The sequence below is a fragment of the Nyctereutes procyonoides genome, unplaced genomic scaffold (genome assembly GCF_905146905.1).
Source record: "Nyctereutes procyonoides isolate TBG_1078 unplaced genomic scaffold, NYPRO_anot_genome, whole genome shotgun sequence".
Taxonomy (NCBI): domain Eukaryota; kingdom Metazoa; phylum Chordata; class Mammalia; order Carnivora; family Canidae; genus Nyctereutes; species Nyctereutes procyonoides.
In genome coordinates, this window is record NW_026575031.1 from 9,070,445 (window position 1) to 9,086,959 (window position 16,515).

Below are 16,515 nucleotides of genomic sequence, written 5' to 3' on the forward strand. Positions count from 1 at the left end.
ATACTTTTATTTATTTATTTATTTTTTAAAGATTTACTTATTCATTCAGAGAGAGAGCGAAGAGAGAGGCAGAGACACAGGCAGAGGGAGAAGCAGGCTCCATGCGGGAAGCCCGATGTGGGACTCGATCCCGGGTCTCCAGGATCACACCCCGGGCTGCAGGCGGCGCTAAACCGCTGCACCACCGGGGCTGCCCTATTTTTATACTTTTAGATAGGTGTTTTCATGTGACAGCATTCTCTGTGCCATATCTACAAGAGAAAATAGAATTAAGTTGCTTATTGGTCAACTCTAGTGTCTGTTTTGAGCATAACAAGTTAAATTTTGACAGTGTTCTTCCTGGTCTTGTTCACTGGCTTTCTATTCTAAGACAAATTTGTTGGCCTGTTTAGACCTTGGTTGACTCTCTGAAAGTGCATTTTTAAATCACTATGACTTGTCAATCAGGGTTTAGCAGATTACCTTAAGCAAACAAGTTAGAAATGCACAGATTTTTAAATCTAAATTCTTTAACTATGTTTTACAAACTTGTGCTTTTCTTCTGTGCTCTATGTGCCCTTTTGAAAGTGTAGAGGAGAAAAAAAATCAAATGAATTTCCCTGAGATTATGTATTAGGAGAAGAGCAAGGCTGAAGAAGTCCTCCCTAAAACAAACAGCAAAAAAGAGCAAAATCAGGGGCTTTTGAGTCAGGAGTTGATAAACAGGAAAAGCAATGAATCCTCAGATGTTCTAGTATCTTAGAAAGTGGGAAATGGAATGACAGAAGTATTAATTATTAGTAAGTATTACTATTTCACTTCATATACCCCAGCCAAGTAAACGCAGGATTTTCTGGGACACTCGTGGGAGAGAAGATAGAGTATGACTCTGAGGCAGTCTGCAGCCTCTCACCTCAGCTGAACCCTTTCTCAGTAGGTAGAGAAGAAGGCACTTCTTAACAGATGGAATCAAGGGGCTTCTATAAGAGAACAGTTGTTCCCTGAAGCGAGAGTGATACTCCAATTTAAAGATGTCAGATTTTAATGCCTTCCTTGTGCCTATCTCTTCTTTATAACATTGACTCATTGGCCTATATGGTATCCTTATCCTCAGCTCTATCTACTATTATTCCTGCCAGTGTCTTGATCTTTCTAATTTTATCTACTAATCCAGGTTTTAGTTAGGCTTATCGTATAAATAGCCATAACATGAGCTTCTCAAAGGCAGACGCTGGATCATGTAAGGCTAGTATTAATTCTGATAGTAATAAAAACCCAAGTTTACAATCTCTTATCTGCCATTTAGAAATCTGAAAAACTCTGAAAACCAAGCATTTAGGTTTGGGGGTTTTTTTCCCCATAATGTGCCACAACTCATTAATTAGGCTATAAAAATGTAACGTGAAGTGAAGCTATTTATAATCTTTATCACACTTAGTGTAAATGTTAGTTTGTTTCACTACAGAAATATTCGTGTATTTATTGATTTTGTGGTACTGCTCAAAATGTCTTACATCTAAGGGTTTGGATGAGATTTTTGGGCCTATATATTAATGTAGACTCTTATTATTCTTAGCACTTTATTTTTTTTTAAGATTTTATTCATTTATTCATGAGAGACACAGAGAAAGAGAGGCAGAGACGTAGGCAGAGGGAGAAGCAGGCTCCATGCAGACAGGCTGATGTGGGACTCGATCTCGGGACTCCAGGATCACGCCCTGGGCTCAAGGCAGTGCTAAACCGCTGAGCCACCCGGGCTGCCCTATTCTCAGCACTTTAAATGTAATCCTAATCATAACCTTAATATGAGATACAAGAAGAAGAAGAAGATTCTCTTCTTACCACCATTTTACATGTGGGGAAGCAGGCACAAAGAGGTTATACTAGAAATGGAAGAGCTGAGATTCAAAACCAGGCAGAGTTTCAGCTTTTAACTAATGCCTCATTGCTTGACTTTGACAGGAAAAGAATTTTTTGTTGTCACTGTTGTTAGACGTATTGCTATATAGGAAATGTCTTGAGTAGATTTGTTCTTCGAGATTTCTTTTGGTTAGTAATATTGCATTGAAGCCAAGTCAGCAAACAAAACAGAAGTGGAAATTGCATTACTTAACAGAACCCTGTATGAGAAGGGAATTTTAACTATAGATGATTCTTTTTATTTTTATTTTTTTTCCCCAAAGATTTTATTTATTTATTCATGAGAATACACAGAGAGGAAAGAGAGAAGCAGAGACACAGACAGAGGGACAAGCAGGCTCCATGCAGGGAGCCCGATGTGAGACTCGATCCCAGGTCTCCAGGATCACACCCTGGGCTGAAGGCGGCGCTAAACCGCTGAGCCACCGGTGCTGCCCTAGCTGATTCTTTTTAAAGGACTATCAATTTAAACAGACTACCAGGATTAAACTTTAAGATTGTGAATAGGTGTCATTGTTAGCCTGCTGCTATTTGAATCATAGCACAGATAGCACAGATACTTTTTAAAAATTCTGTTATCTTTGACAGTAACTTTGATAAATTGTCATTCTAATTGTTAAACTAATTAACAAGAGTTTAAAAGGAAGCAGACTTAAAATGAGAAGTCTCAGAAGAGTAAACTCTCTGGTGTCCCAGTGTAACTATTCTCAGACAAGGTACTCTGTCTGAACTTGCTTCTCTTTGATGTGTACTTACAATGGCAAACACATGATTTGAAGACAGATTTGTATTTCTGGACCACGTATTAGAGAAGTTCAAAATTGGTACTACAGATTTTTTTCTATTCAAGTCTTATGTCATATTGAGATACAAATCAGCTCTGATTGTTAAAATAAATGATAAATTATATTTTAGTCATCATTGGAGTTCCCCCCATCCTACTCACTGGAGATACAAAGATGAGTAAGGCATGGCTCTGAAACTGTTTCATTTGTCATTACTCTATTCTTTTGTGTACGTGACATGGTACCTGATACATAGTAGGTGTTCAATAAATACTTGCTGATTGAATGTTCTTAAGAAACTTGTTGACTGATGGGAGAGTTAGACGTGTAAAAATATTTTTCTTAATTAAATGTAAATAAAGTATATAACATAATTAGGAGAATTCTGTAATCACCAGGAAAGAATGAAGAAATTTTAGAACCTCTCCATTAGTTTTTACCTTCTCTTCATACTAATTTTCATAATTTTAGGAAAGAATATCATCATCCAGACATTTTTAGGAAAAATGAAGTGTGCTGTAATTTAAATCACTTTCCTATTGTTCTTTTTATCTAGATTCTCAGATGTTCGTTTCTATGAAACTGGGCAGGAATTTAAATGCATTATGTTTTTAGAATTCTAAACTTCTGTTTGGCATTCACTCTTTTCTGCATTTCATTTTCTCAATTAATCTCTTCCTTTCTAATCTGCTTACTAAAAATGAAGATTTAACATCAGGAGCCGAGCTCAATAACTGATCAAAGGGAACTTTAAGATGCAGTCTTGTGGCGCAGTTTGGGCTGTTAATCTGCTATCTAAAGGTGATGCTTCAAAGGCTTTTCTGTGCATGTGCATGGATTTTGTGAATGGTGGAAACTGTCTTTAATATTGTGCTGTGGTGTGTAATGTAAAGTGAGTTTGTTCTGGGTGCCGTATGCCAAAAGATGGACTTGACAAAATGTTCTTAATTTATAATGCCACCCTTTGACTAATAGCTCTGACAACTAAGTTTTTGCTAAATAACATTTAAGATTATAAAAATGAAAACACCCCTGAAGTTTCTTAAGAAGTTTTAATTAAGTTGATCTTTATAGAGAATTGCTTCATCCTAGTTCTGATCAAAGGTAAGGGAATTCAGGCTAAATCTAAATCTCTCCATAGGACTTCGATTGCAGCATCCTATCTTCTGTTATTTCCCTGTGCCTTTCTGGTTCCAGAATCAAGGTTTTTCCTATTAAAGAGTTGCTTCTAATGATTTGGATTCTCCATAACTTAGGCCACTACCAAATTGGAATTAATTGCCAAGCTAGTCATCTTGAATACCATTTGGAACAATGTGGGATATAAACTTAAAACGTTACTTTATTCTTGCTTTCAAATACCTTATCTGAGTTTCCCTCTTAATCTGCTCTGTAATTCCTATTATCATGTGTTAGCTTGCTCTGGTTTCATGTTGAATTAATACAGAGCTAACTAATCTTAATATTTTATGAAAGTTAACCCTGTAGTCTGCCTACTGTTTAGTATAATGTTCGACTCCTTAATTTTGGATCATAATAGGAACTGTGAAGACCACGGTAAAGGTTAGAAAATTAAACACTTGATTTTTTACCCTTTGTTTCTTGCCCTCTTTTTTCTTCTCGTAGCATAATCACCCAACACACACATACACACACACACACTCGTGCTCATTCTCCCTGTTATGAAAGAATTATAGCTAATACTGGGTTTTCTTTTTACTATTTTTATTCAGTTATTATTAATGTTGACAACCAAAGCTAAATAAATTATTAAAATTACCATGATCATATATGTTTTTAATTTTTTAAACTGTTTTCCATTTTAATTTATTTTTTAAGTAAGCTGGGCATGGAACTCAGTGCAGGTCTTGAATTTAAGACCCTGAGATCAGACCTGAGCTGAGATCAAGAATAGGATGCTTATCCAACTGAGCCACCCAGGCACCCTGTGATCATATCTTAATACTCGTTTTCTGCTTTTCAGCAGCTTCTTGATTTTAAACGATATTTCAAATTCTTATTTCAATCTTGCCATTTTTGAATGAGATATTTATATTGAAAAATGGTAATGATTATTAGACTCCTCAAAATTGACAGGATAAATCTAACTTTCCAAGTGGCATTCTTTTTCTTTCTTTCTTTTTTTTTTTAATTTTTATTTATTTATGACAGTCACACAGAGAGAGAGAGAGAGAGAGGCAGAGACACAGGCAGAGGGAGAAGCAGGCTCCATGCACCGGGAGCCCGACGTGGGATTCGATCCCGGGTCTCCAGGATTGCGCCCTGTGCCAAAGGCAGGCGCTAAACCGCTGCACCACCCAGGGATCCCATCCAGGTGGCATTCTTAATAACAATTCAATCACAAATTTGCTTAAGCATTTTATCATGAAGTCTAATTTCTTCCAGAAGGGCTGTAAATTTCATTAAGTAAAAGAGTTCAGTCGCAGATCAGAGTCATTTCTTTCTTATTGTAGGTCAAAACAACCTGGGCTTAGATGTCTTTTTATGTAGCCATCTTCCAAATGTATTCAGCTACCTGTAGATCTCAAAGCTAGTGAGCGTTAATGGGCCAGAAGAGTAAACATGCCATTTGGTAATCCCTGCACTAAGAGACATGAACTGTTAAGGATCAGGTTGAGGTTAAAACCAAAGAATAAAAATATTTGACTAATGCTTTTCCAAACAATTTATACTCATTATCACTAGATTTTTTTTCACAGCCCTGTAAAGTAAAATAGCCCTGTAAAATATTAGAACAGTATTGTTATTTTATCTTAGTTTTACATATAAGAAAAAGGATGCTCAGTGATGGAAGTCTGCTTAAGGTTCTACAGCTATGGAATGACAGGTCTAGGATTGGGATTTAAGTCAATATACTACAAATCTTGTGGCCTTTGTGAAAAATGAAATGTTGGTGTATAGTTTTGCTTCCTTCAGATTAATAGCTCAGTGTCCCAATATAGAAATACTAAGGTGGACTATTGGAGGGGGTGGGGCTGTGGAATCAAAAAAGAAAAAAAAGGTAGACTATTGGTAGTAATAACTAAAATACTCCTACAAGAGATTGGAAGTCTCTAGACAGTTTCTTTTTCCTGGCTGGGAAGCTAAATGAGCTTTTGAATTTAAATAAGACAATAACAGCAATAAAAGATTCCCAGACTCTACTCCATACATACTAAAGCAGAATTTTCAGAGTGTAACTTTTATGCATCTGTGTGTGTGTTCAAAGGCCTCTAGGTTGCTCTGTGTCCAGTCAAGTTTGGGAAATATTACCTTTAAAGCTTTTAAGACCCTTTGAAAGAAGACAAGATTAAAACCATCATCATCATCATTATTAGATAGGCAGCTACTTGATAATTTCTTACCAAGAAACTTTCAAGGGTATTCCCTCGTCGGTGGACAAACTCCAGGGTAATGACAAGTGGCAGGATAAACTGGAAGGGATTACCTAGAGTACAGGTGCTAAAAGAGACATGAAGCTGTCGTGTGGATGAAGATACAAAATCAACACCATTTAAAAATCGTCTCTTCATAAACATGCAGAGCATGTTATAACTGCACGAAGAAAGTGCAGGTTTTTTACCCAACTCATTTGAAAGTAAACATGACAACCCAATGCAAAGCTGTAAAAAGAAAAATTCAAAGCCAGCTTTTTGTACATTTCTCCTTGATATTAGAAAAACATCTAGGATTCAGGCCTCTTAAAGGGAGGATTTGATAATCAGTCTGATTCTTTGTTTATAACACAAACATTTATTTTATTTTATTTTTTTAAGATTTTATTTATTTATTCATGAGAGACAGAGAGAGTGAGTGAGTGAGAGAGAGAGGCAGAGACACAAGCAGAGGGAGAAGCAGGCTCCATGCAGGGAGCCTGTCATGGGACTCCATCCCGGGACTCCAGAATCAGGCCCTGGGTTGAAGGCGGCGCTAAACTGCTGAGCCACCCGGGCTGCCCACAGACCATGCTTTAATTGAAACTCATTCATAATATCATGTTAAGACAATTTATTTGCATCCTAAGCTCCCTATAACTAATTCTAGCAGGAAGAATTCTAAAAACTTAAAGGAATTTCAAATCTTATCTCTTAAGGTTGAGAAGGAGGTTGGAGCATATATATATTACTTGATAGACCAGGAGCTGGCAAGTCCTGTCCCAGTCTACTCTTTATGTCTATGGCTTTCAGAAACATAAGTATCTTTTATTTAGTGACTTTTGAATTCCAGCCCTCACTCTTTCACCTGTTGTACAGTCTGACATCCTGATAAAAGCTGCACTTATCAGGGCACCTGAGTGGTTCAGCCGGTTAAGCCTTCACTCAGGTCATGATCTCCGGGTCCTAGGATCAAGCCCCCACATCGGGCTCTGCTCAGCTGGGAGTCTGCTGCTTCCTCTCCCTCTCCTTCTGTTCTCTCTGTCTCTCAAATAAATAATTTTTTTTTTAGAAAAACTGCATTTACATTATTATTATTATTATTTTAAGATTTTATTTATTTAGTCATGAGAGACACAGAGAGCCAGAGACATAGGCAGAGGGAAGAGAAGCAGGCTCCATACAGGGGACTTGATTCCGGAACTCCGGGATCACACCCAGAGCCGGAGGCAGACACTCAACCACTGAGCACCCAGGCGTCCCTATTACTTCTATTAATACATCTGGTTTTTAACTTTCTGATAAACTAATATGCTGTTTATTTTATTCACTTGGGATTCTTCTGCTTTAGAATTTTGTCTGAAACTTAACCTTAATAACAAAGAATACATGAAAATGGGTTTCACCAAACTAACAGATAATTATATATAAATATTCATTTAAAAAAGGTATATCCTACCTTGTTCCAAGACAGATTTAACATGGCTTATTAATAAATTGATTAATTAATTAAACATAATAGCCCAAGTAGGAAATTGATTTTGAGCACTTAAAGTGGAACCAAGAAAGGCACTTTGATTAGCTCTTCAGTGTTCATAGATGTATTTACCTTTTCAGTACCTCCTATAAAAAAAAAGGTAGTAATATCCTTTCTGTAATCTGATTAAGGTTTAAGATCTGATTATTGGTTTGCTAAAAAGGAATCCTTATGTCTATTAAGAAAGGAGCTAGCGTTTTCATAAAAATCTTTCCTCTGTTTTTGCAGTTTGGAAACTTCCTCATTAACATATTATGTGGAATAAATCAGAGACCAATATTATAGCTATATACTTTTTGTTTACAGAAAAGTAAAAAATTAAAATTGTGTAAGTGAAAAATGTACCTAGCCAAATAATCAGTAAAAAAGTTTTGTGTTATTTTTTTTGTAACAGTCATTTAAAAGTTGCTTCACAAGGCCTCCCCCCACCCCTTGCCATTATTACCAGTTTGAATGGTAAATCCCTATGTTAAGCTCTGGTTTTGTCTATATCAGTAACACCTAAAGTATATGTTTTTATTTTTAAAAGGTCTGGATTTAGGATCATTTTTTTAAAAGGAGGAAAAGTAAACTCTTAAATGAAGAAGCCCTAAATCAAAGAATTTATAACTGGTGCCAGAGTGTCTCAGATAGTTATCATTGGCTGTTCAATTTGGAAATAATTCTTATGCCTTTCCTTCATGATGTTTGTTTTTTAATTTAATGCAAAATTCTAACTTTAAAAACTGAATCAGCTGGATCTACTCTGGTTCAAATAAATGAGCACCTGGGATCTGAGTGTTGCGTACTCAGCCTTTTTTCTCTTTCATCCCTCATCAACTTGTGAGATCTCTCCAGGAACCTCATCAGGCATCACGGAACACCTTTCCTGAGGAATTTTTTCCACTGTTTCCTTTTCTGAAGACTGTCAAAGACTAGGGGAACCTGGACAATCAGATAATTGCAGTTCACTACTTGCTAACTACTTAGTGAACATTTCATGGAAATAGTTGAACCTTTAAAAGAATTTTTAATGTCATTGGGCTTACACAATTCATTTTTTTCCATATATTGTATTGCAACAGAGCATAGTATAGCTAATCTAGATCTAGCTGTAGGTAGCTTTTATGCTAAGGTTGCTAGGGTCATCCTCTAGGTAAAAAGAACTAATAATTACAATTTTTCCCTCTTGCTTTTCCATATCTTTCTACACTCCTGACTCTTATATAGGACAAAGAACTTTGAGTCCGGTAAGGCCTACAAGGCAACATGGGGAGATGGTGAAGACAACTCTCCTAGTAATGTAGTATCTAAGCAGCCGGGCCGAGTGACAAATGGGCAGCCTCAACAACCAGCCACTGGAGCAGCTAGCGGTGGATACATTAAACGGTATGCCAGCTCCTCCTGATGTTTTTTACCCCTTTCCTAAATGAATGGCTCAGGAGGGTGGGTGTTGTTATACACGAACCCTAACTCATCAATTAGAAATAGTGTTTATTCCATTTGAAAATGCATTTTAAAATCTGCCTTCTAACAAAATGTTGACTGTGGTTATTGACTTCCATTGATGGATTAATGTTTCTTTATATTTTTCAGTACTTTCAAAATTACCCAAGTAAGCATGTTTTACTTCTATAAATAGGAAAATGTGTTTTAAAATGTATCATGTATGAGATGCCTGGGTGGCTCAGCATTAGAGCATCTGCCTTTGGCCCAGGACGTGATCTTGGAGTCTTGGGATCAAGTCCCGCATCGGGTTTCCTGCATGGAGCCTGCTTCTTCCTCTGCCTATGTCTCTGCCTCTCTCTCTCTCTCTCTCTCTCTCTCTCTCTCTGTGTGTGTCTCTCATGAATAAATTCATAAATAAAAAAAATAATGTATCATATAGGAGTGCCTGGGTGGCTCAGTGAGTTAGGCATCTCTTGATCGCAGCTCAGGTTTTGATCTCAGGGTCATGAGTTCAAGCCCCGTGTTGGGCTCCATGCTGGCACCCACCCCCCCCACCACCAAAAGAAAAAAATCTAGAGTTAGGGATTGGCTAGATACCTATAAGGATAACAGTAAAGGGCTAGACGGTAAATATTTTAGACTGCAGCCTGGTCTCTGTTGCCAACTACTCAACTCTGATTTATGGTGAAAGCAGCAATAAACAATACGTAAGCAAATGAGCATGGCTGTATTTAAGTAAAACCTTATTTACAGAATCAGGTGGAAGGCCAGTTTTTGCCTTTGAGCCACAATTTTACAGCCTGTTTTACAGCAGTGATACTTTAGACTTAAGGTGCATGAGTCACTTGGGGGTTTTTTTAAACATTGAATGCTGGGATCCACTTCCAGTTTCTGATTCAGTAGATCTGTAGTAGAGAGTGAGAATTAGCATGTTTTCGTGTCTAATAAGTTCCCAGGTTATATTGTGATCACTCTTTGAGAACCATTGTTCTAGAGTTGTTTCTTCTCCTATATGGCTTTAAGACATTTTGTTCTCTTTGGTTATTCTTTTCAGTTTCTACCACAGGATGTTTTTCAAGAATGGTAACCTGCATTGCTGTGGGTCCAATGCTTGCTGAGGTCATTTTGGTTATTTATATAAAAACTAAATCCAGATTTAGTCTGTTTATAATTCACCAAAAGTACTGAATTTACTGTATTTTTTGTGACAGTATAACTAATGATGCTAGAGAAGATGAGATGGAAGAGAACCTGACTCAAGTGGGCAGTATCCTAGGAAACCTAAAAAACATGGCCCTGGAAATGGGCAATGAGATCGAGGCTCAAAATCGAAAAATAGACCGGATCACAGAAAAGGTAAATGCTCCTTCATGCCAAAGGAATTTGAGATACCCACCATATTTCAGTAACGTACATCTGTGCTTGATATTTTGGGGGGAGAACAATAAGAGATGATCCTGTCCGTACAGGTCTTATACTTTTGATGAGGTGGCAATTCTAACACATTGAAAAATTACAGCTAGGTCCTCCTATCTTTTGCTCATGGCAGTCTGTTCATTTTGAAAGCAAGACCTTAGAATGAAGTGGTTTTATTTAAAATTTCACATATGAAGCTTACAGTCTACTCTGACCTTTGGGAGGGCTATGTAAGTTCCTAAATCCTCATCTCATAAATCAGTAAGTGAAAATCAGTTCTACACAATGGTTCTTGTGGAGTGGACACACAAAACAGGGTCCTATGAGTAAAGGAAAAATGGAATTGTCTTTTTTTTTAATTTTATTTCACATGATATAAAAGATACCAAAAGTGAAATTATGTTCGCTTTTTGGATGTGTTGTGCCTAAAAGCCATTCTTGTTATTGTTATTTCATTAAAAACCTCAGTGTGCTTTAAAGGATGGGGTGAGTTTTTAAACTTAGTTCTGTTGAATTACTTAACAGTGTATTTCATTGAGGCAAAGAGTGGTTCATAAGGTGCTTTCAAAGCTGTCTTGTGGGTTTATATATTACCCATCTTTTAAATTCAGATATTGATGCAGGTGGTAATGTATCTATTAAAAAATCTTGAAGAATGTTCTTTCAGATTCTCTGGGTTAGACCTAGAGTAGTCTCAGATAAGATTCTGTGATTCAGTTCAGGAAGATTTCCACAGTGTTCAAATCTGTAACAAAAAGCATTCTTAATTTCACTGCATCAAAAATGCCATTGATTATAACATACATCCCAGTTAAACTATGAAAAAATGTTACAGAATTCATGAAATACAGTCAAGTTCTTCTGTTATATTTTTGTTATGTTTATATACCCAGTTTTCCCAAATGAATTTCATGTTCTGTTTCTTCTTGCCCAAAATGAATTTTGTGACTTTGTGTTTCCTGAATTTTCTCAGTGTGTCAGTTACTCCAAGTGTATGAAATTTAACTTTTATTAGAGCAGCTTACCTTGTAACATAATGCTGATATATTTTTCTTTTTTTCAGGCTGACACCAACAAAGATCGTATTGATATTGCCAATGCCAGAGCAAAGAAACTCATTGACAGCTAAAGCTGCTGCTGTACTTCTTTATCATGTATTCACTTCTCTAGCTCCTCCTTCAAAGCCATTACCTTTTCAGAGTTTGACGTTTTGGTTCCATGCTCTTCTAAATCAGGAGATAATGTGCAAGAAGGGCCAGGAGTACAGATCCCCTATTTTTTTTTTTTTTTTTAATGTTCTCTTTCCTTTGAGGGTATACTACTGCTCGGCTGTCCTTGTATATTTTTTTTCCCTTGATTCGTAGTTTTAGATTGGTTTTTATACATCTTATATCGTGTTATTTTTCATCCTTCTCATTTACTTTAGCAGGTTCTTTTGCTTTCAAGATTTGGAAGCATTGCCAAAGACAGCCATGAAGAAGGAAACTGGGGGCAAGGGGAGCATAAGGAGGAGAGGCAAGAGATAAGACGTTGTTACCTCAGTAAAACGTGCATGCCACAAAGCAAAAATTGCATAGCCACAGTAAAGATCTAGCTGGGTTTAATTTTTAATTTAAGCTGCAATTATTGCCAGTTTAGGCTAATCCTTGGTAACGGAGCTTTTATACACAATATTTTTGTTATACATCACAACTTGGTAACCTTTGCTCCAAAAAAATAGAATTTTTTCAAAGTGAGCTTAGTTGCTGAACTTTTGGTGATTTGTGTATGTACATAGTGATCCCATTTCATATTGCACCTTACAAGAACACTTTGTATAAATGAATGGCTTTTTATTTTCACATTATTAGTATCATGGTCCCATTACATGCTTGTTAACCTCATAAATTTGTCATTAGTCTTTGAAGAAAAAAAATATGTAAATATGTATGTGTAACATGAGAATTTCTCTCTAAAGCAGGGCTTAAATTTTTTTGGAAAAGTTTGACAAAGTATATCACGTGAATTCAGATTTACCTCAAAGCCAAGAATTATGTTTGTTTTTTTTTTAAGAATTATGTTTAGATAGGATAAAAGAAACTTGTTTTGATCTCAGGTAGAAAAATAGTTAGATTTCTTTGAATTTTTTTGTAGCTTTAGACTTTAAAACTAGAATTTATTGTTTAACTAAAAAGTGATTTGGAAAATTATGCCTTTGGTTTAATTATTAATGACTGCACTATCATTCAGTTAGCCTTGTGGATTGAATTATGTCCAGAATCACATTTATTTAGATCTTGAACAGTGTTAGAAGAATCTGTTTGATATTTGTCACCTTTATTTAAGAACTAGTGTCTGCATACTTCAAAGCTATTAATGTGGATTGGTTTGACCAATAACCACTGCTTGATCTTTACAATTAAATTTTATAACTAACTAATGGAATTGTTCTTTCAAATAGGTAATGTGGGGTTTTTTTTTTTTTTTTTTACTATTTGGTGGGAACCAGGGGAAGGTGAACAATTTCACTAGCTCGTTACAAATTGAATGAAGCAAAGGTCCATAAATCAAGAAGCACTCTGATGGAAAGCTGTCTTTGGCACCTTTCCCATTTTTTATTGGAAATACTGACAGGACTTTTCCTACAATTTGTTATGAGGTTCATTTTAATTATTCTGAGTCTCTTATTCATTTGAGCTTTAATACACTAATGATTGAAAGGATGTTTATGAGCAACAACTACAACCCATCTACTGAAGCTACTGTTAACATGAGGACTTTCATAGGCTGAAGAGGAAAATATTTAGAGTGAGATTCATTCAGGCCCTCTGGAATAGAAATGCTCCATGTCATGGGCAGCAGCCCAGGTAGCTCAGCAGTTTAGTGTTGCCTTTAGCCCAGGGCCTGATCCTGGAGACCTGGGATCAAGTCCCATGTCAGGCTCCCAGCATGGAACCTGCTTCTCCCTCTGCCTGTGTCTCTGCCCAGCCCCCTCTCTCTGTGTGTCTCATGAATAAATAAAATCTTAAAAAAAAAAAAAAAGAAATGCTCAATGCCAAAAGCAGTAGTTTGGCAGGTAATGGTATATGTAAAGTAAGAAAGTATAAAACATTGGGGATTGTGGTATACATAAATGCCCATAGAACATTAAAAAAATTTTTTTTTAAGATTTTATTTTTTTATTCATGAGAGACACGGAGAGAGGCTGAGACACAGGCAAAGGGAGAGGCAGGCTCCATGCAGGGAGCCCAATGTGGGACTCGATCTTGGGGTTCTGGGACCACACCCCAAGACGAAGGCAGGCACTCAACCGCTAAGCCACCCAGGCGTCCCCCACCCCCCCAAAATTTTTCTTACGTTACGGCTAAAGACAATAGTTCAGAGGATACCAAAATGCTGCCCCCACAATATAATTGGTTAGAAGTGTAAGCTAAGGCACTCAACTGTCTGAATTTATACTCTGCCACTTACTGAGACTGTAAGCCCATTTCTGTGCCTCAGTTTCCTTGTCTATAGATGAGGATTAATATTCCTCCTCCATAGAGTTGTCACAAAAAGTAAGTGTGGGGCAGCCCCAGTAGCCCAGTAGCACTGCCTTCAGCCCGGGTCATAGGTCCTGGAGACCCGGGATCGAGTCCCACATTGGGCTCCCTGCATGGAGCCTGCCTCTCCCTCTGCCTGTGTCTCTCCCTCTTTCTCTCTCTGTGTCTCTCATGAATAAATAAATAAAATCTTAAAAAAAAAAAAAGTCAGTGTGGTGACGCATGTAAAGGACTGAGAGCAGCACCCAACAAATATAAGAGCTTAATATAGTTACTGTTCTCTCTTGGGTGGAGCTCTTTTTGGGTCAGGAATCTCTTTGTGGATTTGATGAAAGACAACATGGCCTATCTCCCCAAAGAAGTAGATAAACAAAAACTTGAATCATGCATAAGTAAGAATCATGCATCAATGGGTCTTAAAAGGGACGCCTGGGTGGTTCAGTGGTTTAGAGTTTGCCTTTGGTCCAGGGCGTGATCGTGGAGTCCCAGCCCAGGATCAAGTCCCACGTCCGGCTCCCCGCATGGAGCCTGCTTCTCCCTTTGCCTATGTCTCTGCCTCTGTGTCTTTCATGAATAAATAAGTAAAATCTTAAAAAAAAAAAAAAAGGTCTTGAAAGCCCATCTTTGGATCCCAGGTTACAAACTCTTCCAAACCTTTTGCTACTGAGAAAGAAGAGGGATGAGGCCTTAGAAATTAGGCCCATAATATGCTAGAAAGAGAAGCTGTTGACTTAAGGCTTTTCTGATTTTCTCCTGTAACGCTATCTAGAAACTTGATTCCATTACTTTTGAAAGGTAGTACCTGAAAGTGGTTAACACAAGCTCTAGAGTCTGACCACCTACTTTCAAATTTTGCTTTAGTCATTTACTTGTTGTGTGACCTTCACATAACTTTGACCTGTAACTAAAGAGTTCAAAAATAGTATGCCCCCAAATTTAATTTTTTTTTTAAACAATAAGCACTTTCAGGTTTCGTCTTAACAATGATGATATTTATCCCCAATAGTTATGCCTGTTTCTTTCTTCCTTCACACTTCCTTCATCTTTTTTTTTTTCCTTCATCTTTTATACCACACTTCAACTCTAGGTCTTTTCCTGTCATGTTTGAATTATAAATCTCTTAATCCAGACATTCTATACTCAGTTGTACTTTATTAGTGTTTTTAATGTTATTTTCTTTAGGTCACTCAACAAAATTCTAGGTTATTCCAATTATATTCCTAATCAGATTTGCATTTCTCAGATTGATACTCAAGTTCCTTATTCTCTAGTTCTTTGTTTTCATCCTTTTAAATGTAGTATTTGCTTCAAGCCTTCTGTTTCTGTACAACTTGCTAACTTCTGTTTTAACGCCTTACAGATTAAATAAATGGCACCATTTACTGATTGCTTACTCTATTATGGGCACTCTGCTAAGTGCCTTTATGTATCTTTTTACCATATCATCCTAACAGACCGGAGAGGTTGGAGGTCTTTGCCATATTACAGATGAGAAGCAATTGCTCAAATTCATAAATGACAGATTGTGGATTCAAACCAAGATATTTTTGAGTCCAAGGCCCATGGTCTTAAAATACTACACTCACTTCCAACCAAACTCTAAAAGAATGTGGATGACTTAGGGCTGGTGGCCAAACTAGAATATGGGTCTCCAAACCACACACAGGTTAACCAACTTCATTATGTTAGCTCGTAGGTAAGTCTAAATACTTGTGCATTAGAAATCTGGGTATGGGGCAGCCTGGGTGGCTCAATAGTTTAGCGCCACCTTCCGCCCAGGACCTGATCCTGGAGACCCGGGATTGAGTCCCATGTCAGGCTCCCTGCATGGAGCCTGCTTCTCCCTCTGTCTGTGTCTCTGCCTCTCTCTGTGTGTGTCTCTCACAAATAAATAAAATCTTAAAAAAAAAAGAAAGAAAGAAATCTGGGTATGTTACTTTACATAGTTCCTGCCCACAAGTAGCTCATTCTAGCAAGAGACAGATGAATATAGAATGTGAGAAGTGCTGTCATAACAGATGGGAGAGCAATTAATTTGGCTTAGACTTAAAATGGGTTTTAGATAGAAGGAGCACATTAGGGAGAGGGTATTCCTGACTGAGCAAACAATGTAAAGGCAGTTACAGGGGAGACAATGCACTGTGGGTTTAAAGAGCAGAATAACACTGTGACTGGGCAGGAAAATGAGAGTGAATAAAGGGTACTGGAAATAAGGATAAGTCCAAGTTGTGAAAGCAGTCACTGATTCTTAGAGATGGGGGACTTTTTTTTTTTGACTCCAATTAATAAATGTCTGGGGACATTTAAGTTGTTTAATTTAAACTTCTGATTTATTAGATGTTAAGCACTGATTTAAAAATTAGAGATTAAGCACTGATGTTTACAAAAAGCAAAACTCAGTTGCTAACAATAAACTGGCAACCCAACCCTCCCAATGTTGAGAACAGAAAATAACATGGGAAATAGAGAATACTCAGATCAGATTTAAAGTCAGAGAAACTTCCTCATATAGATTAAATACTAAGCTGTGATCTATTGACTTAATGGTTAAACTA

The 16,515-nt window shown here is 37.1% G+C and overlaps 1 protein-coding gene across 1 annotated transcript in view; it reads left to right on the top strand.

Annotated features, from left to right (window-relative positions):
- SNAP23 (synaptosome associated protein 23) overlaps positions 1-15,346 on the top strand; it is a 38,821-nt gene extending 23,475 nt beyond the window's left edge. The window contains exons 6-8 of the mRNA XM_055316623.1: positions 8,805-8,963; positions 10,235-10,379; positions 11,503-15,346. Coding sequence (XP_055172598.1) covers positions 8,805-8,963; positions 10,235-10,379; positions 11,503-11,568 — 370 coding nt within the window. The 3' untranslated portion in view covers positions 11,569-15,346. The remainder of the gene's footprint in view (positions 1-8,804; positions 8,964-10,234; positions 10,380-11,502) is intronic.
- Positions 15,347-16,515: the final 1,169 nt, after the last annotated feature.